Source organism: Parus major, chromosome 20 (genome assembly GCF_001522545.3).
Source record: "Parus major isolate Abel chromosome 20, Parus_major1.1, whole genome shotgun sequence".
NCBI classification, from domain to species: Eukaryota; Metazoa; Chordata; class Aves; order Passeriformes; family Paridae; genus Parus; species Parus major.
Window position 1 is genome coordinate 14,527,714 of NC_031788.1, and position 20,045 is coordinate 14,547,758.

At 37.9% G+C, this 20,045-nt stretch overlaps 1 protein-coding gene across 4 annotated transcripts in view; it reads left to right on the top strand.

The window, feature by feature from the left end:
* The window catches only part of SULF2 (sulfatase 2), a 78,113-nt gene that overhangs the window by 12,233 nt on the left and 45,835 nt on the right, over positions 1-20,045 (top strand). The window contains exons 1-3 of one of the 4 annotated variants that reach the window (XM_015647399.3): positions 7,061-7,242; positions 12,743-12,989; positions 18,456-18,695. In XM_015647399.3, coding sequence (XP_015502885.1) covers positions 12,815-12,989; positions 18,456-18,695 — 415 coding nt within the window. In that variant the 5' untranslated portion in view covers positions 7,061-7,242; positions 12,743-12,814. Of the gene's footprint in view, positions 1-7,060; positions 7,243-7,366; positions 7,386-12,742; positions 12,990-18,455; positions 18,696-20,045 lie in introns of those variants that run through there. The other 3 variants (XM_015647401.3, XM_015647398.3, XM_033519088.1) reach the window with 3 other exon arrangements.

Sequence of the window (20,045 nt, forward strand, 5' to 3'; positions counted from 1 at the left end):
TCCTGTAGTTTCCTGGGTTTTTTTTTTTTTTTTTTTTTTTTTTTTTTTTTTTTTTTAATGGCTGCAGAAGACGTTGGATATCAGCCTCTGTCTTGTTTTGGTTTTCTTGAAAATTAACTTGAAACAAAAGGAACTTTAAGTTGTGAGATATTTAATCCCTCTCTACTGACTGGAGAATCTTGAAAATGAGAACTTTTTCTGTCAGTCCTCTGAGAGTACAGGGAATTCTATGTATAAAGGAAGTTAAAGTGCCCCACAGCTTAGTCCCTGGTCTTTTCTTTTTATGAGCTTATTCTGTCAGGGTCTGTTAGTTTTGGTATTGTTAGCTGTTTAACAGGATTTCAGACTTGGTGGTGGTCTTCATGAGTCCTTTCCCTATTTCAGCTCTGAGTATTCCTACTACTAGAGGAAAAAAACAACTGTGACTGAGAAGATTGGAATTACACACAGTGTAATTCCCTTATTCATAAATTTATAAGGGAATTGCTTCTCTTGGTTAGTGGTTGAATAGAACCAGATTGCAAACTTTTGAAAGAGTTGGGAGTATGCTTTTCATATATTTTGAATCCTAAGTTCAGTGATATCTCTTGTGATGAAAAAGAAATCAGTGAGAGAAGTTATTCCTGTACAGATATATCTGATATTTCTATTAATTTGTACAAATTTGCAGTTGCTGCTATTAAGCCAAGAAGAATTTTTTTCAGATTGAGGGCTGAACCTCAATTCCTTCAAGCCCAGGTAAGAAAAATGTGCTGAGTTGATTATACTGTGTTCTGGATAATGTTCTCATGTGGTATGTGTTCAAGTTAAGTTTTATGAGTAAAAATAATTTTGCCCTCTTGTAGATTGGGCATCTGATGTCATGCATTCATTTATCACAAGTAATTTCTGAGTACCTCATAATGCAATGAATTGTGATTAACTTTTTAAGGTGAAGGTAGGGAAGCATGAGAATGACAGACAGAAAAAGTGAAAACATTTCTGAAATAGTATTTCAGAAGGAAATTTCTGAAATTATCTTCACTGAATATGGCTCACATTGCATGTGCATTTGCAGAAAGGGAAAATATTTTTTAAAGTATTTTGAATTATCACCAAATATTTCATATACTACTTGATGAATATCATAATAAATACTATCTCTGAAATGATTCTGTTTATAGAAAAGAAATTACCTTTGTAATGATTCTTAATTTCAATTACTTAACTGAACTTATAAGAGATTCCGCTCTGAAGATTTCTTTCTTCAGTGCACTTTGACGCTTGCAGGAAGCTTAACTGCCACTGCCTGCATTGTGGGCACTTGAGGACACTTTAGATACTACCACTGTTTTTCTCAAAGGACTGAAAATACTTTCCACAAATATTCTGTAATATAGGAATGGTATGAAGAAGCTCATCTTCTGTATTTGTGCTTGAAAATAGTTCTGTTTGAAGTGCAAACACTAAAAAACTGTGTTATTTTGAGACTAGATTTGTATTTAAAAGGCAAATATGTAAAAAAGAGAGTTGGGTTTTGATCTTTTAAACATGACTGTAAGTTTTCTGTTAATGACATTCATGAATCTAGTTGTTTAGCCTAATGGATATAATTTCAAAAACCTTCTTCTCAAAAGTTAAAATGTAGATTGCCATATGCCTTTAGGGGTAAGGACTACAGGATATTAGTGCTGGCTGTTTATGGGTACTGATTCTGTTACTATACCCAAGATTTGAGTACATATTTAATGTATTGAAATCTATCCTGTTATGGTTTTATTTTTAAACAGTATACCTAAAATCTCTGAAATGAAGTACCAAGCATTTAATTATCTGCCTCTTTTTCTCTTTTCTCCTCTTGGTGCTCCCTAATTGTTGTGAGGAGGGCAACAATTGATCTGCCAGGTAGTTTTCAGCACAGAGTGCAGAATTCAAGTAACTTCTGTCAATCCACTTTTCTTCCACGCAGATTTTAACAAGACATTGTGATCTCCCCAGGTACTGCAGATGCTCAAGAAAAAAGAAACTTCCCTTATACTTCCCTTGGTTTGAATTAACTGTTTGGTAGTCAGAGTGGTTTATTACTGGTTTTGTTCTCTCAGGATGTTTCTGTGATTCAGTGCATGATGCCCACCAGAAATTGTGGAATTCAAAGTCTCTGGGGTCTAAGTTAGTAACAAACTCCCACTATTCCATTCCTGTCTTCCATTAATCTTGTTGCTGTCCTTTTCAGACTGTTAGGCTGTGTGACCAGCTCATTGCCTGGAACTATCTGTAATCATGGCAGTCATTAGAATTGAATCAGAATGGTGAATATTCATTTCAAGTCATAAAAGCAAATAGGTTTGGTTCATATTTCCCAATGAATGTTTGATGTCAAAAAAGGAAATGTGTGCCCACAAAGTCAGCTATGTTCTATTCTGCTTTGGCTCAGATTTCCTGCAAAGCAACATAAAATCAACTGCATGAAACCCAAGCAACCAAATACTTCATTACTTAAACACTAACATTTTATTCAAAATAGTAGTCCAAATTAAAGTTGTTTTACTGGAATTTAGTGCTGCTGATTGGTGTGAACACTGAGCATTTTGCTTTAATTTACTCAAATTATGAAATATAACAGGGAGATAATTGCATTGTTTTTACAGTGTAGTAATATTCCGCAGCATCTGACTTTGGCAATACTTTTCCACATAGTATCAGAAAAGTAGTTGTAGTCTCCTTGTAGGGCTGTTCTTTTTTAACTGGGGAGGGGTGGGGGAGCAGAATAAAGAAAATTACAGAGAAATTTGTCTTCTTTCAGGCAGTATTTAGTGGGCAGTAACCTTTTCATCAGGTTCCTTATATCTGGGGAGTCAGTTATTACTTCCCTGCCATTTCCTCAAATGAACTCCTGAACTGGAGTTGATTGCAGCAACTACGAGCTAGTCTGAGTATCCAGACAAAGTAAAAGACCTCATGAAATGACTGGATTGAAGTAAGGTTGAAAGGTGATGCTAAACTTTTGTGATGCCTGTCAGAGGGCTTGAGTATTGCAGATAAGAAACACCATGTTTCCATCTGAGTTAATAGGAGGCCCTACTGCTCAGAATTGATGGAAATAATGATAATACTAAGGAAGAAAGAGGTATCAGCTAAGGTCTTTGTACTATAAAAAGATAGGTTTTATTTAATGTTATTTGAAAGTCACAATTCAATGATAACAATTATAGGGTACTGTCTTACGGTTCTCTTGACAACAGACCACAGGAAATAGAGCACACGTTCTTGTTACAGAAGAAATAGAGATTATGTCCTGTAATTGCATTGCTTGCTGTCCCTCGTCTTGTAAGAAGATGTGTTTGGAATATGTTAGTGTCTCTGGGCTTTTTCCCCCTCCTCCTTTGCTTTTCCTGGCAGCATTCCCCTTTTTCACTTTTTGTAGTACTTCAAAATGTATGAACCATTTTCCCCTATAACGTGACTGAACATTTATTGAAAGTGAAACTTAACTTTAAAAGACAAGTGTCAAGCAATTGCCCATAAAATCATATTGAGCTGGAGTCTGTCATCTAAAACGCATGTCATGTGAGGGATCAGGGAGTGGAGCATGTTTTGCTGTTTATGCCTTCCTAATAGCATTTTGATTTGTAGTTGAAGCAGTATTTACACATTTTATGCAACTGAAATGCAATTGTTTCTAGTAAAAAATAAAACTCTATAAACTCTGCCATAAGAGCTCTGACCAGTGTAATTACTGTAACACTGGACTGTAATAATTTATACTGAGGAAAAGCAAGGGAGATCAGGCTTGTGTTCTGTCATTGGCCTTGTATTTAGGTCTTTAAAGATGGCTTAAAGCACGTATGTACACATTAAGAAACATGAAGGCAGAGAGGAGAAATCTAAATGACTAATGGTGTGAGAGGTTTACATGTGATGATCTACTATAAAGCTAAAGACTACCAAGTCTGAAGAAGAGTTAGAAGGCATTGACTAAGTACTGGAAGTGTGAAAGCCAACCCCATATTTCTGTTTCATGTGACAAGAGGACAATATTCGAGCTCTAAAAGCACAATATATTTGGCAAAAATGAGAAAGACATGCTTTGCACAGCATGTTGCTTAGCTTCTATGTTTGGGGTCTTTCAAAATGACTTTTTAGCTCCTCTTGACTGTCATCTTTTTTCCCAGAAGTTCTCTGTATCATTGACATGCTGCCCTTCCCTCATGACAGTTCCCAAGTGATTCCTATGCCCTTAAGTTTTGACTGTTTTCTCAGGACTGATTGAAAGATAATGCTGTGGACCCCTACTATCTGCCAGGTGGATCAAAATGGTTCCCCTTTACATGCAGCTCCATACTTACTAGTCCAACATGCATTGCTCCATACATATTTCTGTGCTATACTGCTTGAGAGGAAGGTTGACAGAGAACCTGTAGATTAAATTTTTGAAGGAATTTTTGTGGTTAACAATGTGGATGGATGTGTGATATTTAAAGAAATGTCTGCACGTCTGTTTTCTCCTAACTTTAATAGGCAAATCCTAGGATAATTTCAGACAAATTATTTAGATGGTAGGCAACATATGTTATTTGAGGTGCAGTAAAATGAATTCAAGCTGTTAAATGGCATTCTGTGAGAGAAATCTGAAGTTTATTTGGTGTAAAAGCTCTGGTGTAGCAGTGAAAGGGAATGATCTTGCTTTTGCATTTTATCTTTTAAACTCTGATCAGCTATGATGATCAGATACCAATGATACCCTTTTCCAGGTAGTGAATAAAATGACTTCCTTTATTAAAAAAGGAGATACTTGAAAGGATTCTTCATCATTGCATGAGTCACTTTTCAGACCTTCTTGTTTTACCAGTAATTTCATATGATTTTATTGCCTTAGACTTCAAATAAACCACAGTATTTTAAATACATCTGTACCTTTGAGTTTTTGGCAATAGGAAAACTATCTAAAATCACTCAACCACTTTTAGTTTGGATGCATAATAGTTGTTACCCATCCTGTTCTGTAACTGTGCCAAACAAGTTCTTTTGAAATGTGTGAGATGGAAATGCCATTCTATTGAAGAGGAAGCACCTTCCACTTTGCAGGGTTGTCTCAGACCAGGGGTTGTATTATCCTCTTAATGTGCTTGCATAACTCCCATTAACATTAATAGAAATTACATGCACTCCCCATGAGGTGAACATACTCTTTTGTTGAAATGAATGATCTATTGTGACAGGTTTTCCAGTGACATTAAATCAAATTTAGATTCCTATATTAATGTCACTAGTCCTAGTTTTAGTATCTTTTGATGTATGCAGTTTATATAAATGAAATTGTAGCTTTATATTAGGTCACGTGTTTCTTAAAATGGAAAATCGCATTTGCAGTCCTCTCGAAATACAGGGAGATGGTCAGTTTTCTTCTTAAATGTGAGATGTGGACCACTGTATAGCAAACTTAGTCTTTTCTTTGGCTTGGTAGTTACTGCTTGCAGTCCCTTTAGAGGTAGCTTACAGAGGTTGTGTGTTGCAGGCAGCAAACTTGTTGGCCTGTGGTTAGGACAGAGTAATGCTGGGTTCCTCGCTCTGTTCCTGGCCTGAAAGACTGAGTCTGAGTAACTCAGCTGTCTTTGGACACTAATTCATGTCTAAAACGTGCAGAATCAGAACATCCAGGCTCACGGGTGTGTTGTAAAATTGTCAGTAAATTTCTTTGTGAGTTGAAAGTTGCTAGCAAAAGGTTGAAAGTTATCTTGGAAAGCAGTAAAATAATTTTATCACAATGTTTGTGAGATGTAGGTCCTATTTTGTGCATGTCATGTTGGGTCTATGGTTAGTGTAACTCCCTGTTAAGGAGTGGTTTATTTATTGTAATACAGTTGTGCTGTTGCAGCCCCTAGTGTGAACCCTGTAGTACTGTGATATGGTGTTTCACCTCTATTGCTCATTCCTGTCCACACAGGAGCACACTTGGTACCTTAGCAGTGATGTGCTTGTGTTTGGAGAAAATGTGTACCATTTCACTGTACAGTATCATCCAGTCACCCCAGGACGTTAATTTAGGATCTGTCTATGCATAGCCAAGAAAAGAGCCATCAGTGAAAAATTGATTCAAGACTATTAGCCTTCTCCAGCAAATTCCAGATGAGGTTATTGGGGGCAATGCTTGTTTCAAAGCAAAAGTCCTGATAAATCATAAATTGAAGAGAATATTAGCTGTAATAAAAACCGTCATGAAATTATGATGTAACCTGTGCTGCTTGTCTGACCCTATTAGCATGGGAATGCTAGAAGCAAACGTTTCGTTCTTGTGTTTTTGATTTTTTTTAATCATGTTAATTTGCTAGTATATTTGAAAGTTATTTATTTAAGAAGTGTTTAAAGAATCCACTGAAGAACTTACCGATTTAGATAGTTACCCAAACAAGTTCCAGGAGTAAAGGCTGCAAGTAGTGTAGACAGCACCTTCTGTGGGACACAGTCCCTACCTCGAAGAGCTTTGTTAAGCTTCTCTTAATTACTAATGAATATTGGGCCGTTTAATTTCAACTGCACCAGTGGAACGGGGGTCTGTGTTAGCATCACCTTTTAGAAATCTTTAGGCTCTCCCTCACAGGTGTCTCGAGGCAGGGTCCGGGGCAGACGCAGGCCTTCAGCCCCTTTAGAGTCTGCCACCTCCGTCCTCGGCCCCACAGCGCTGGGGATGGGGGGCAGCTGCTGCGTGGGGCTGGCAGGACTCGACGGACGCTCGCGATAGAAGAGCTCAAGAAGAGCACAGGCTATGAGGGGCAACTGAATTCCCCTTCCTCCGCCCCCCATGGGCTATCCCCTTTGCTTATAAAGGCAAATGCACCGGGCGGGCGCTCGGCGTCAGTTCCTTCTCTTTGGAGCGGAGCTGGCTCTGGGACCTCCCGGGTTCCCCCGTGCGGGGCTGCGCCATCGCCTTCGCCGCGCTGCTGCCGCTGGACTTTGAACAAGCCCGGGGCTGGTGGAACAGGTTTCCTCCCTGCCGCTGCTTGCGTCAATCCCGGGAGGAGGATCCTCGAGGTAAATGAAGTTTTTTAAACGGGAAAAGGAGAAGAAGGGAGAGGAGGAAGAAGAGGCGGGGTCAGCACTCGCCCGAGCGCTTCCTCTAAGCGCTTCTTTGGGAAACGGGATTCGGCAGCTGCCCGGCATCGCGGCTGGAGGATGCGCTTCCCCGCGCCGCCGGGCCCCGGGCTCCGCGGGCGGACGGTGGCTGCACCGGCCCTGGCCTGGCACGGCTGAGCGCCGGCTCCGCGGGTAAGTGAGGAACGCTAGAGGGGAGGTCCGGAGCCCCCGCCCCGCCTCACGAGTTGGGGACGGCGGGGCGGCCGTGCCCCTTGTGGGGTTGCTGGTCAGGGAGCCAGGCTGCCATCGCGGGGAAGCTGCGCGGCGGCTCTAAGGTAGCTGTATAGGGACCGGGAGGGGGCTGGAAGTCGAGTGAGGGGGCCCGGAGGGCAGGCGGGGACTGCAGGCGATGTGGTCCCACCGGCCTCGGCCAGCCCTGCGGGAAGCTCCCCCGCCCTGCTGCGGCCCTGCCGGCCAGGCCCGGCGGGTGGGCGCTCGCTGCGGCTGCGGCCCGGCCGGGGGTGCGGGCTGAGGGAGCCGCGCCGGGGCTGCGCACAGAACAGGTCCCAAAAGACAGCTGAAACCACAGCGCTCAGCTTCACCTTTGGCACATCACCGGACGGATCCGGGCAGTGTGTGTATCTGAACGCCTGTGTGTGTTTACAGCTGTATAAACAGGGATACCGGTTTTTTCCTGTATACAGCTACAAAAAAATGTGTTTACTTGGTAGAACGTATTTGTGTAACAGTGTCTGGTTTTCCCAACTTTTTCTATCTTAAAGCACTTGCATTCATTCCCTTATGGTATTTTCGGAAGTGAAAGTTGTTGAGTTTTGTTGTACTTAATACAAGTTAATATAATTATCATTAAAGTCAAAGACTGCATCTATTATGTATAATTATGTGATGATAATAGGTAAAATAGCAAAATAATTCTTTATTTCTTTCAAGTTTGGTTGTTGCATATGGTGCAGAGAAACATGTTTATTCTTGTGTATTTGGGGGATCCAAATAGCAATTTAACCTATCAGAGGACTAATTAATTCTCTATGTGTCACTGGGAAACTGTATCAGTAATATGCAAGCAGTAGACAGAAAGAAAGTATATTGAGCTGCTTAAGATACTTCTCAAAATATCAAATCCTAGGGAAATCTATAACTAATTTCCAGTTCTATTTAAAATAAAGTTATAAGATATGAATGAGATTTTGTAATGTGGCCAAGCTTCTCTGTGATAAATATTTAGTTTTGGTATAGAGTTCACCAGCATAAGGCAGCCAAGTCAGAAGAATGTGTCTGGATAGTAATTCAGTGCTATAATAGTCTGGAAGCTGTGTTCCTGACTGTAAATTAGCATAACTGTAATCTTCAGGAGTCACATTTAACACTGGGGATTTTATTTTTGTACTTTCTCATAAATTTTTGTGTGCCTTGGAGGGGGGGGGAAAATCAGGAAGTAGAAAACTATAAGCAAATGCAGCATGTCGTTGGATTACAGCAGTAACGTTGATACTGGTCTTCCCCTGGAAACCTTGTTAGATTGCAAACAAGATTCTTCCCAATCCACATATAAAAATATGTTTATCTCTTACAAACACAATATGATGGTTTGAAGTGATGGTTGACACCTTAGTGACAAAAAACGTAGCATAACCAAAGCTTGATTCAAAGGGGTGATTCAGGTTACAAGAACAGCAGTACAGCTGAATCCATTTAACTGGCAGAGTGGATTTAATTGGGTTGGTTGCTAGGGAATGGCTCCAGCACAATGTATTTCAATGAATTTAAACATTGGATGCATGGCACACCTAGGTCTGCTTAAATAATCCACCTGGTATTGGCTTCTGGGCAAGTTGAACTTGTCATATCAATTCTCTATTTAGTGTTTTGCAGTGTTTATTAAAAGAATATTTATTTAAAACAGATTTAATAGGATATCTAATATTTATATATAAAAGAATATTTATTTAAAATTTTATTTAAAGCAAGCCAAAATAAATAAAACCCAAAACCAGTTGAGGCAAACATTACTAGAAGCAGTAATTTCTAAAAGTAGACTTGAAGTGGACTTATATATTTGATACAGAATTACAGGAAGTCAGATGTTACTCTTCACTATGTTGTAATAACTGAATTACCTGACTTCAGTGAAGTCGCACAGAGCTTACTTATGGGACAGTTGTGCTGGGATTTGCATTAGTGTGTTTGTGAGCACCAGTCTATGCAAGCTACTGTCAGTTACTAATTTTGCATACGTGGTGCCTTTTACATCTGTGCCAAGCAATACTAATCCAACAGCATGTTAAAAATACCATCTGGGACAGAACTGACATCAGTCATCCCTGTGCATTCTGCCTATGCTGCTATGGACCTGACATTAATTACTGAGAGCAGTGTTATAAAGAAGTCTTTCCTTGGAGTAAATGCTACTTAGAAACTTCGCTGAGTTCTTTAAAAAATGGAGTGTAGATGTCTGGCTTTATTGCTATTTATAATGTGAGTTAGAGTAACATTTTGTGTCACCACAAAGAAGAAAGTAAGAGGACCAGACTGTCTCAAAAGCAGCCTTCTAAGAGGTTTGATTGTTTAAGCATCTTTAATACTGGAGGATGGCCTGCGGAGGCACAGAGAGCAGTGGACCATCTGTACCACTCAGATCAAAATGCATCTTTGGAGAGGGTGCTATATTAAAAGTGAGGGCAGATTGGGGCACTGCTGTGGAACTTTCTGACTTTATCTGTGAGTTGCAGACTAACCTTGTTGACAGAAATGGGAAAAGAACTGTTAATAGAAACTTCGTCTTGTTTCTTCCTGAAAGTTCACCAAAGACTAGGCGTTAAAAAAACCAATCTGTATTTGGCTGCTGGCAATCTATGAGAGACATGCTTGTGTTGCTTTTCTGATAACTACTTAAAGCTAGCTTTTGGCTTGTGCTGCATATATGCTGTTAGTTGTGGCATGTATGTCTTGTGAAAATATACTTTAATAAATAGGTTATTTTCTAAAATTGCTTTAATTTTCACACCTAGTTATTGGTATGACTTTTGCACATAATTACACACTTTGAGTTGATTCCTGGAAGTACTTAACATAGTAGTTACATAATGGTGGGAACATATCACACTAGCTGAAAAATATTCATTATGGGGAAGTGAGAAAGAGGCAACGGTGGAATTGGTGGGAGATGCCTGTTGTACCTGATGTGAAATTCTTGCTTCCAGTTGCAGTATCCTTTCAGAGATCACTAATTCTTTTAACCACAAATACACAAATGTGGATAAAATAGCTGTGGGAAAGCAGTTTATGTGTGTCTCCAAATGTCTTAAGTATTTCATAGACAGCTAAGCAGCTCTCTGAGCTGGGGACAGCTTCTACTTTTAGTTACAAATTAAGTGTGTGAGGGGCAATAAACTGAAAAAAGGACTGGCTGAGGGTGGAGAGAGGCAATTAGGTCATGAGGTTGCTTCCATGCATTTGTTTTAAATATGAGAAAAATGTAAGAAAGACTGTTAAATGCACAACACTGGAATGAAGGTAGTTATGACCAGATATATTAAGAATGGGCAGCCTTCCAAATGCTGCAAGAAAAGTCAGCAAATGCTCTTATTTTGAGAAGCTGTTGGCTGGTGTAGGCTGAAGGAAAAACCCACATGAACTTCCAGACCTTTAGAATAATGGTTTTGTGTGATGAAATCATCTATACTGTCAGTTGTTTTGTTTTTTTTTTAACAAAAGTACGTATGTAGTAATTTCTGAAAAGCAGAGGTCATTTCTCTACCTCTTCCCTCAAAAAGCTCATGTCCAAGAATATGTGCCTGCTAAGCAAACTTTCTATCCTCCCCTGTTGAAACAGATCCAGGTTTCTTCCTCTAGCTTTTGACTATTCTGGACAGTAGCAGCACGTTGACTCTGACATGATTCTTCCCAATTGTACTGCTGCAGATGGAATTGGTACAAGGAATGAAAATTGATTTGACTTCTCAGTTTTTCTTTTGCTATAGCCTGACATTTCTGAGCAGCAGCAGCAGATACTAAAGCTGCATCTGTAAAATTTGTAAAATCTTTCCCTACCCATTGGAACAAGTGCTAGGATATTTAAATAAGTCTTTAGTTTATAGGGGAAAAAGGTAACTTTGCCTGCCTGTGAAACTCACTGGACAGACTAGTAAGAAAGGAGGATTTTTCATTTCCTCAAAACCTATTAGTGTGCAAATTTGGAAAGTAGCCTCAATAAATATTCCATCATAGTATAGCAATGTATCTGTTGACTTACATGAAAATTCAATATACATTTCTTATATGAGCATAGAAACTGGCTATAATTTTTCAGACCAGTGGTTTTGCTATTGCATGAAAACTTTGATTAAGAAAGTATATCTCAAAGAGCAATTGCTGACAAAGAGCAAGTAATAATGTGGCTATGAAGTAATCTGCTGGAGTAAAACCAATTTTCTTTAGGGACAGAGTAGCCAACATGTTTCTTAAGGTAAAACACCTTGTGCCATGTTCTTTCTGTTCTGGCATTTCTGGACTTTACAAAAAGCAGAGAATCTCTCTTGCGTCATTTTTAATTGATTTTTCTTCTTGTACAAGAGATCACTGGCACCAGTCCAGAAAAAGACAGGGAGCAAGTAGGGAATTCATACAAAATTGACTCACTGACTGCTGGATCTGATGAAATAATTAGTACTTGAAATATTTTTAGTACATTTTAATGTTATTTTCACTTCTGAAACCAAGAGAAGATCCCTTTGTATCGGAAGATGACTGAGCAAAACTGTGATTTCAAAGATTTTTCAGCATGCTAATTAATTTCTTGTAATCTCCTTGTAGGAACTGCTAAGAATTTTTTATTGCCTCATTGACAGGAATAGTACCAGTTAGATGTGCTCTGTTTTGCAATCAAGTCAGTTTTGGGGCATATGCTCTGTTTTGCAATTCAGTCATAGTCAGTACAAGTAATTTTGGTGCATCCATTCCCAAACATTTGCAGTAATGGGCCTTCAAATATGTTCATTATTAGTAACGGTATTTTTGAGAAGTGTATAATCTTGGAAGCCAGCAGAAACGGTAAAGGGATCTCGCGCTGGTATCAAAACTGTAGTAGACTTCAAACAGTAACATGCCATAGTTCTAAGATCAGGGCAGCTTTGCTCTTTAATGGAATTTGTAAGAGACATTAGTGTATAACAAATATTTGTGAGTGTTCTCTGACTTTACAAATACATTGTTAGCTCAGTGAATTTTGCTACAGTCGTGTTTAAAAATATTGATAGATATGGGGCTTTTTCCATTCAACATCGGCATTTTTGATGTAAACAAAAATGTCATCTGTAAACAAATCGCTAAGGAAGAAGAAGGAAGATGATTGCTATTTATATGTATGAAAGCAAAAGAATTTGTAACCCTTCTAAATCCTTGAACTTGCTGGCAGATCTGAGCTTTGAGTGAAATTTCCTTGCGTGCGTTGATTACAGCTTATGAATTTAATTTTTCAAGTTTCTGCTTCCAGCTGGCACTAGAAAAATAAGTATTTGCTTTGTTTTTGTTTAGGAGTTTGGTTAGGTTTTTTCTTAGGACTTAAGATTATTTCAAGTATGTTGCTTTTTACTTCTTTGGAGAGAACCTGGCTGTTCCTTGTGTGCAGAGGGGTGAAAATATAGATAAATACTTGTTTCCCTCTCCCTTACAGGAGACCTGCAAAGAAAAAGAACTAGAAGCCGTTAAGCTACCTTGTTCAGAGACAACAGTAAATCAGCACAACATGGCACAGCATAGTATTGTCCTTGGATTATTCATGATGACTGTTTTATCGCTGTTGGATGGAAGTTCAACTTTCCTGTTAAATCAGCGTCTGAAGGGAAGATTTCAAAGAGACCGTAGAAACATCCGCCCAAACATCATCCTTGTTCTTACGGATGATCAGGATGTAGAACTCGGTAAGAGCCCAGTATTAAGAGAATTTTAGTCAATGAATATGACATTGATTTTTCTTGAAACTAGATTTTTATCTTCAAAACAAGAAATTTTTTTCAGCCTGGAAAATGATAGGAGGAACAAGTTTAAACCTGCCTTTATGTAGAACATCCTTTCCATCTGCCTGCAGTTCAGGAACAGCAAAAGTTAGTCCCAAAACGTTAAAGTTCCTGTTTCTGTAGAAATACACAGTGCATGCCTGTCTGTCCTCATCTAAACACCTTAACTTTGCTTCTGGCAATTGCAAGTGTAACCTGGGAAGCTACATGCCAAAACAGTAGGTTTAAATTCATAACTGATACTTGCACCATGTGATTATCCAAATTCTTGTGTATTTGCAGGCATTCATTACGTATACAATTCCCATTTTATTTACTTAAATGTTACCTAACACAGTCATACTATTCTTGTAATTATCCATTTAGATATGTAGTGGATTACTGACCAAAATGACACAGAATTAAAAGATCTACTCTGTTATCAGTGCTATGTTAATTGTTGAAGAAAGGAGATGAAGATTAAACACATGCTTTGCCTAATGATTTGGAATAATGAATTAACTGACAGAGTTTGGCTTTTGTTGTGTTACCTGAACAAGCTTTTATGTACTAAATGCTCTATTTAGTTATGAGAAGTGATTAACACAAACCAGTTAACATTAATAATTTTGCATTAGAATTATACTCTCGTGCGTATGAAGCCTGAGTCATCTGAAAAATGAAAATTCGTGTATGTGTAGTCTGGTGGGAGGAATTTTGCCACCAAAGATTTTCAGCATCCAGTTTCTAGCATGGATAGGAAAATTTGGAAAATGGATCTCACAGAAGAAATAGAACATAAAATTAATCAACTTGTACTTCTCATACCCTTACTCATCTTGTTGAGAAGTTAATCATAGCAACATGGCAGTCTTTTTACAGGTACTTCCTTTGTATCAGTATTACTACATATTACATTATTATGTCTGCAGTATCATAGATGTCACATTCTTCTTCAAGGTGGTAAGAGAGCCTGCTATGGAAATAATCTCATCAAATTAAATATCATTCAAATGATCAAGCTCAGATGTTGTTGTTGTCACCTTTTTTTTAATGGTTATTTGGATCACAAATGAAGCTATTTCAGTCTATCCCAGGGAACCTAAGGATGTTTTCTTGCAGACTTGGAAGGTGGTCCTAGAAACTGTGTCATCATCTATTTTATGCTATCCTTTATGTTTCTGATGCAATTGTCTAAGTCCTTTGGGCAATATATTTTCACTTCTCTGATAACTTGATGCTTTCCAGTTTCAAGGATAATGGGCACGTGTCCACACAAATTAGGATCTAACTAGGGAAAATTCACTTGATGAAGCTGAGATTGTATGTTTGTCATTTGTCACTAATGGCTTTGGGAGACTCAATATTTGTTTGAATTCATTTTTATTCCTGTCTGTTGTCTGGTGAGCTGTCCAAGTTAATCAAAATTGCTGTTTGTGGTGATTGTGGTTAGTGCATTTAAGGAAGATGAAAACAAGATGTGAGTTACAAATAAAAGCTAAGGAAAAGTTGGAACCTATGAAAGCATAGCAGAAAAAGATGTGGGTTAGATTTCATCCATTTCTAAGAATATTCTATAACTGATGGTGTTTTAGCTTTCATTGTTCTTTTGCAGGTACTTTGGAAGTGAAATGGAATACAACACAATCTCAAATCCCTTTAACAGTCTTTACTTACTTAAAGACAGATTTAGCAATGTGCCAATAGCAGGTGAAGCTTACCAGAAAGACAATGTTGTCCCTGCTTGAAAGGAGTACCTCTTTTTATTTTTATTTTTCCCCCCCCTTTTAATTTGCATTATTCTTAATAATGAATTTTACTTGGGAAATCAAACCTCAGGCTTGTATTGAAAGAAGGAAAAATACTGATGAAGGGCTGGTAGGTTGAATGCAAAATCTCTGGAGGACATAAAAGGAGAGGATGAGTGTAGATTGTAATGGACGCAAATGGAAGAAAACAAATGAGAGAATACCAAGAACTACTGACACATACATATTTGCTAGACTGTCTAATCAAAATAGTTGAATTGACAAGCATAACATAAAGAAGAATATACTGACAAGAAATAATTAATTAGGAACAAAGACTTTTTATCTCCATTAGAGCCATTTAAATCCAAGTTAGTATGATGCTGATGTCCCCTGTGTGGTGAACGCAGCATCACCAGTTGAGTTAGGTTTGCCTACCATACTGCTATGGCTTTAGCACACCAGCTCATTTTGCAGTCTAGTTGGAGAAAGATCAGATTATTTAGCAGCTATTTCAACCACGTTAGAGAAGTCTGAGTGAGAGGTGATATATATGTTTTGAGACCTTCTTCTGAAAAACTACAAAAGTAACATGGAAGATAATTTTTCTTAGTTACTGTATGTGGAGATAGAGCTTTAGAACTTTGTTAAATGTGAGAGTGTCTTAGGGTGAAGAAAAGGAAATGAAGATGTCAAAAGGGTATCTTTTGACAATGAGTTTCAAATACAAGAAAAAGAGAAGTCTTTAGGGGACAGTTAATTAAAATTCTGGGGCTCAGTTTATTGGAAAACACTTCTAAAGTTGTGCTTCAGAGTAGTCAAATCACTTGATACTTAATACAAGTTCTTCAACATTTGGAGCTCCATAAAACATAAATTATTCCTTCCTTCAACAAAGCAACTAATAGGAAGTCAGTGTTATTTTATAAACATTTGGTGTATTTTCTCCATTAATATTAGTTGAAATATCAGCTTTATCTCTGAGTTGAACTGTGAAGATAAGCGAAGTAAAGTTATGGAAAGCACACATTTCAAGTGAAGTTCCAACATAAAGTTTGCTTAGCTTTGTTCACTGAGTAACTTCAACACATGAAATTGATTAAAATTCCATATTTTCACTGTAGTCCAATGAATATTTTCTTAGAATAGCTTAGAAATTTAATTTTTAACTGCTAGATTTTTTAGTATCAGTGGTATTAGATAGATAACAGAATGTTTTCTGGTCAAATGTTGACACTTTCAAAGCATGACTTCCTCTCGTACATCCACTGATGAAAACTCAGAAGGTTTTCTAGCTCAAAAGGTGATCTGGTGAGGTTCCACTTGCTGATTAACACATAAGTAATATTCCAGAGAATGGTTGTCTGTGTATTGGAGGCAAACTGAAGAAAATTAATTTTGGTTGGCTGATTTAATGCTGTTTAAAATATTTAAAGCTGGCCTATTTAAGACTATACAGAAGAGTATGCTGAATTTTTACCTTGCATTGCCCTGTCACTGTGTATTAGTTCTCAAGCTGGAGAAGCAGATTAGATCATATGTTTTTGTGTTAAAGATTGTTGATATATAGGGCATTGTCATCACAGCAGTACAGCTTCTTTCATTAAAGAAGCTTACTGTCCCCAAGGGGAGTCTTAACATGTACTGTTATTTATGCACAGATGCCTCTGTCATTTAAAGGGGTTGTTAAATTGTATTTCAGTATTGGAATGACAAAACATTCTTTTCAGACTGCCTGTTTATGCTTGGGCTAGCTCATAAGACAGCACAGGAAACATCCACAGTTTTCAGGTTCACATAATGTATAACAAGCTGTTATAATAGTTAACTGTGTTGTTAGTACCTTTAAGTGCTAACACTTAACCCACAGCTATTATAGAAACAAAGAAGTAAAATCTTGCTTTCTTCAGAAACTCCTTTTTGATATGTGAAGTTTAGCAAGTTCTAAGGGGGCAGTGCAATAACCTGCCTAGCTTCTTGTCACAAAGTGATGTGACGTGTGCTCTGACCTGAGAAATGCACAAACAGATTTTTTTATTTTTTTACTTTATTTAAATACTCATTCCAACAAAATGGTCTCAAACTAATGCCGTGACAGTTTTTAGGTAAAATGACCTACCGTAGCAATTAAACTTCCTTCATGGTGCCAGAGAGTTATTATGTGGCTTATAGCCATTTTCCCTCTAGGTTTTGACTCCTGGTTATATCAGTGTGCTCTGTATCAATCAACTTACTGTTTCAATTTCATAATGAAATCCCTGCATAAAGAGCTTAGAAAAAACCTAAGTCCATTGCTGACAGAAACAACATAGTTTGTGCCAGATGGTTGCAGGATGCATTGATTAAAGCTGAACTGTTAATCCAGCTCAGCCTTGGGCAAGTCAACCCCAACCCTATTCTAATATGAGCCCATACCTTCCTCTCCATGTTGTCAGTTGGTTTTCTCTGCTCATAACAGGAAGGGAGGGTTGGTGATGAACAGGTTTAATCTCCTTTGCAAGGTCATGCTGTTGACAGGTTGATGACAGATTCTTTAGAAAACCGAAATTCTTCCTAGATCAATAATTTTTTTCTTAACTTGGTCTGATGTTTTAACTATTAGGCACTCATAGAGGAGGGAAACTAAATTTCTTGTTTCTTTGATCCTTAATCTTCCTGTTAGGAAGAGCACTGATATGGATCCAGATTTAGCTAGGTGGATGTCTGTGGTAAAGATCCAGTCTTTGACCAGAACCAATGTCTTAAATAAACAGAAAAACCATTTGGCAGCACTTTGGCATTTAGTAATTGTTGTCAAAAAGACTTTAATTCATGTTGCTCCAATTTATCCAAGTCCCTTGCTTATTTGTTTCTAGACAACGGTTATATAAAACATTGTGTTATCTGCCCCAAGTAGTAATCTAAAAATGTGATTGTGCAGAATCAAGCCTATGAAAATGTAGATAGTAAGACTGTTACCAGAATGTATGAAGCAGATAGCTAGAACTCAGTGAACTTGTTACGGAAATTATTATGGGATCTTTTTGGTATCTTTGGTTCAGTGACAATTACAGAAACCAATACCTCCTAATACCTCACATTAGGGAATGGAGAACAACAGTAGCAGACCCTTCCTGAGCAGTAGTTTGGACTACATAGTCTTGCAATTTAAATGATTCTGTGGATACAACCCTCAGCCTTCTGCATAAGGCTGGCACAAAAGCCAGTGTATCAGGTTTCTTGTGAAAGCGAAGATTAAATAACACTTACGGAGTATGCGAGCTTTGATCAGGGTTGCTGCACAAAGTGCTTTTCCTCCTCAGCTGTTGGAACAGTACTAGCAGCTCCAGAAGGGATGTAGAGATGCTGCAGATAGTTGTGGTTGCAAATGTTGAATTTAGAGAGAGAGAAATTAAAGAAGCATTATGATCTATGTCAACATGCTTGAGTCAAATCTTTACTTAGGACTTCAGTATTTAGTCCTTCCTGAAACGATGGGAGAACTTCACCAAGGCAGGATGAGTAATCTCTCTGGATTTGCTTTGCTTGGGATAACAATGCCTTTACTACTTGTGCTTCCTTCTGGTTTCTAATGTAACATCTGAGCTCTTGTGACTGAAACAAGAAAGTAATTCTGAAATGTTTTCCGTCTTTCTATATGTAGGCTCTATGCAAGTGATGAATAAGACAAGACGTATCATGGAGCATGGAGGGGCTCATTTCATCAATGCTTTTGTGACAACACCCATGTGCTGCCCATCTCGCTCCTCTATCCTGACGGGGAAGTACGTCCACAACCACAACACTTATACTAACAATGAGAACTGTTCTTCTCCATCCTGGCAGGCTCAGCATGAAATACGCACCTTTGCAGTTTACCTCAACAATACAGGGTACAGGACAGGTAAGATCAAGGCTGGGTCCATCTGAAAGCTTCCTTAGACTTACTAGTACAGAGGCTAATGTATATAATATTTCAATTCTAATTTCTTATTGACTGCAGGAGTGCATAATGCCAGAGCTTAAGTCTTGGTGCTGGTTTAGCTTCCTTGTTTTTTTACTTGAAGAAATTTTTATTTACATAGAAACAGCCAACAAATAACCCAAGACTTCTGTTTTGCAGAAGGTGGGAATAAAATACTGTGCATACTTAAACTGAAGGCCTAGCAAACCTAGAATATGGCCATGCAATTACCTGAAGAGTACAGAGCAACAAAGAAGGATGCTATGAAAAGGAATTACTGTTTTAACTTTTTTCATAAAAGTGATATGTTAAGCAAATTAAGAATGAGAGAGAAGGGACTGCTCCTTTTGTGCTTTGGGGCAGTCAGCTGGTATGATTTCTGTAGACAATCAGTTCCCAGAAGGGTGTTTAGGAATAATTGGGAAGATGAAATGTACTCCTGAGAAAAAAAAATTCTCTCTTTACATGCATGCTCCTCAGGAACAAATACTGTGTAGAAATGATTTCAGAAAACATGTAGAATGTGTTTCACACCTAATTCCATCTTGCTTCCCCCTGACATCAGATTTAGGTCCTTCCCTGTGACAGTGGTTTTGTTACATTTCTTGCTAACGCTTTATGTCATGATGAGAAATGGTCATAAGCCTGGTTCTTGTTGTGTTATTATAGTGTATATGTACTGCAGTATTCTATTATACTCTATTATTAATAGTATGCATGTTTTCCCTTGAATTCATAGTTACTTGATGTTTCCCAAAACTAGTATAAGCCTTGAATAGTAATTGTAACAAGATCATTATTTTATCTTTAACTATTCAAGTGAGTTTTGTGTGTTATTACTTGGTCTTAAAAAGGGATTTCCTTGTATTGTTTTTCTAAAATGAAGACCTGAATTAATCTGGAAAGAAATAAACTAGGGGAAGTGCACCTATCTATTAATTGCTTGCTGTTTCTCTCCGTTTATTGTTTTTGGCAGCAATACTGATAAGCATATGAGTTAATGGTTTGAGTTAATGAGGTTAATGATTTATTCTTCACAGATTATTTAGTTTGCGTTTACTGAGCTTTGTCTGTTGTAATGCTTTTTATATTTAGTGGCTGTCTTTCAAGATCCTGCAATTTTTACTAACTTGAATAGCTATTGCAAGTGTCCTGGTGTTCATATGTCTTATATTTTTTACATTAACTTAATGTTTAAATTTAGGCCCAAGATCTTAGTGAGCCTATATTATATTTTTAGTCTACCTCTCTTAATTTGGAAACTAAATTTATTGGAACACATAGGAAAAG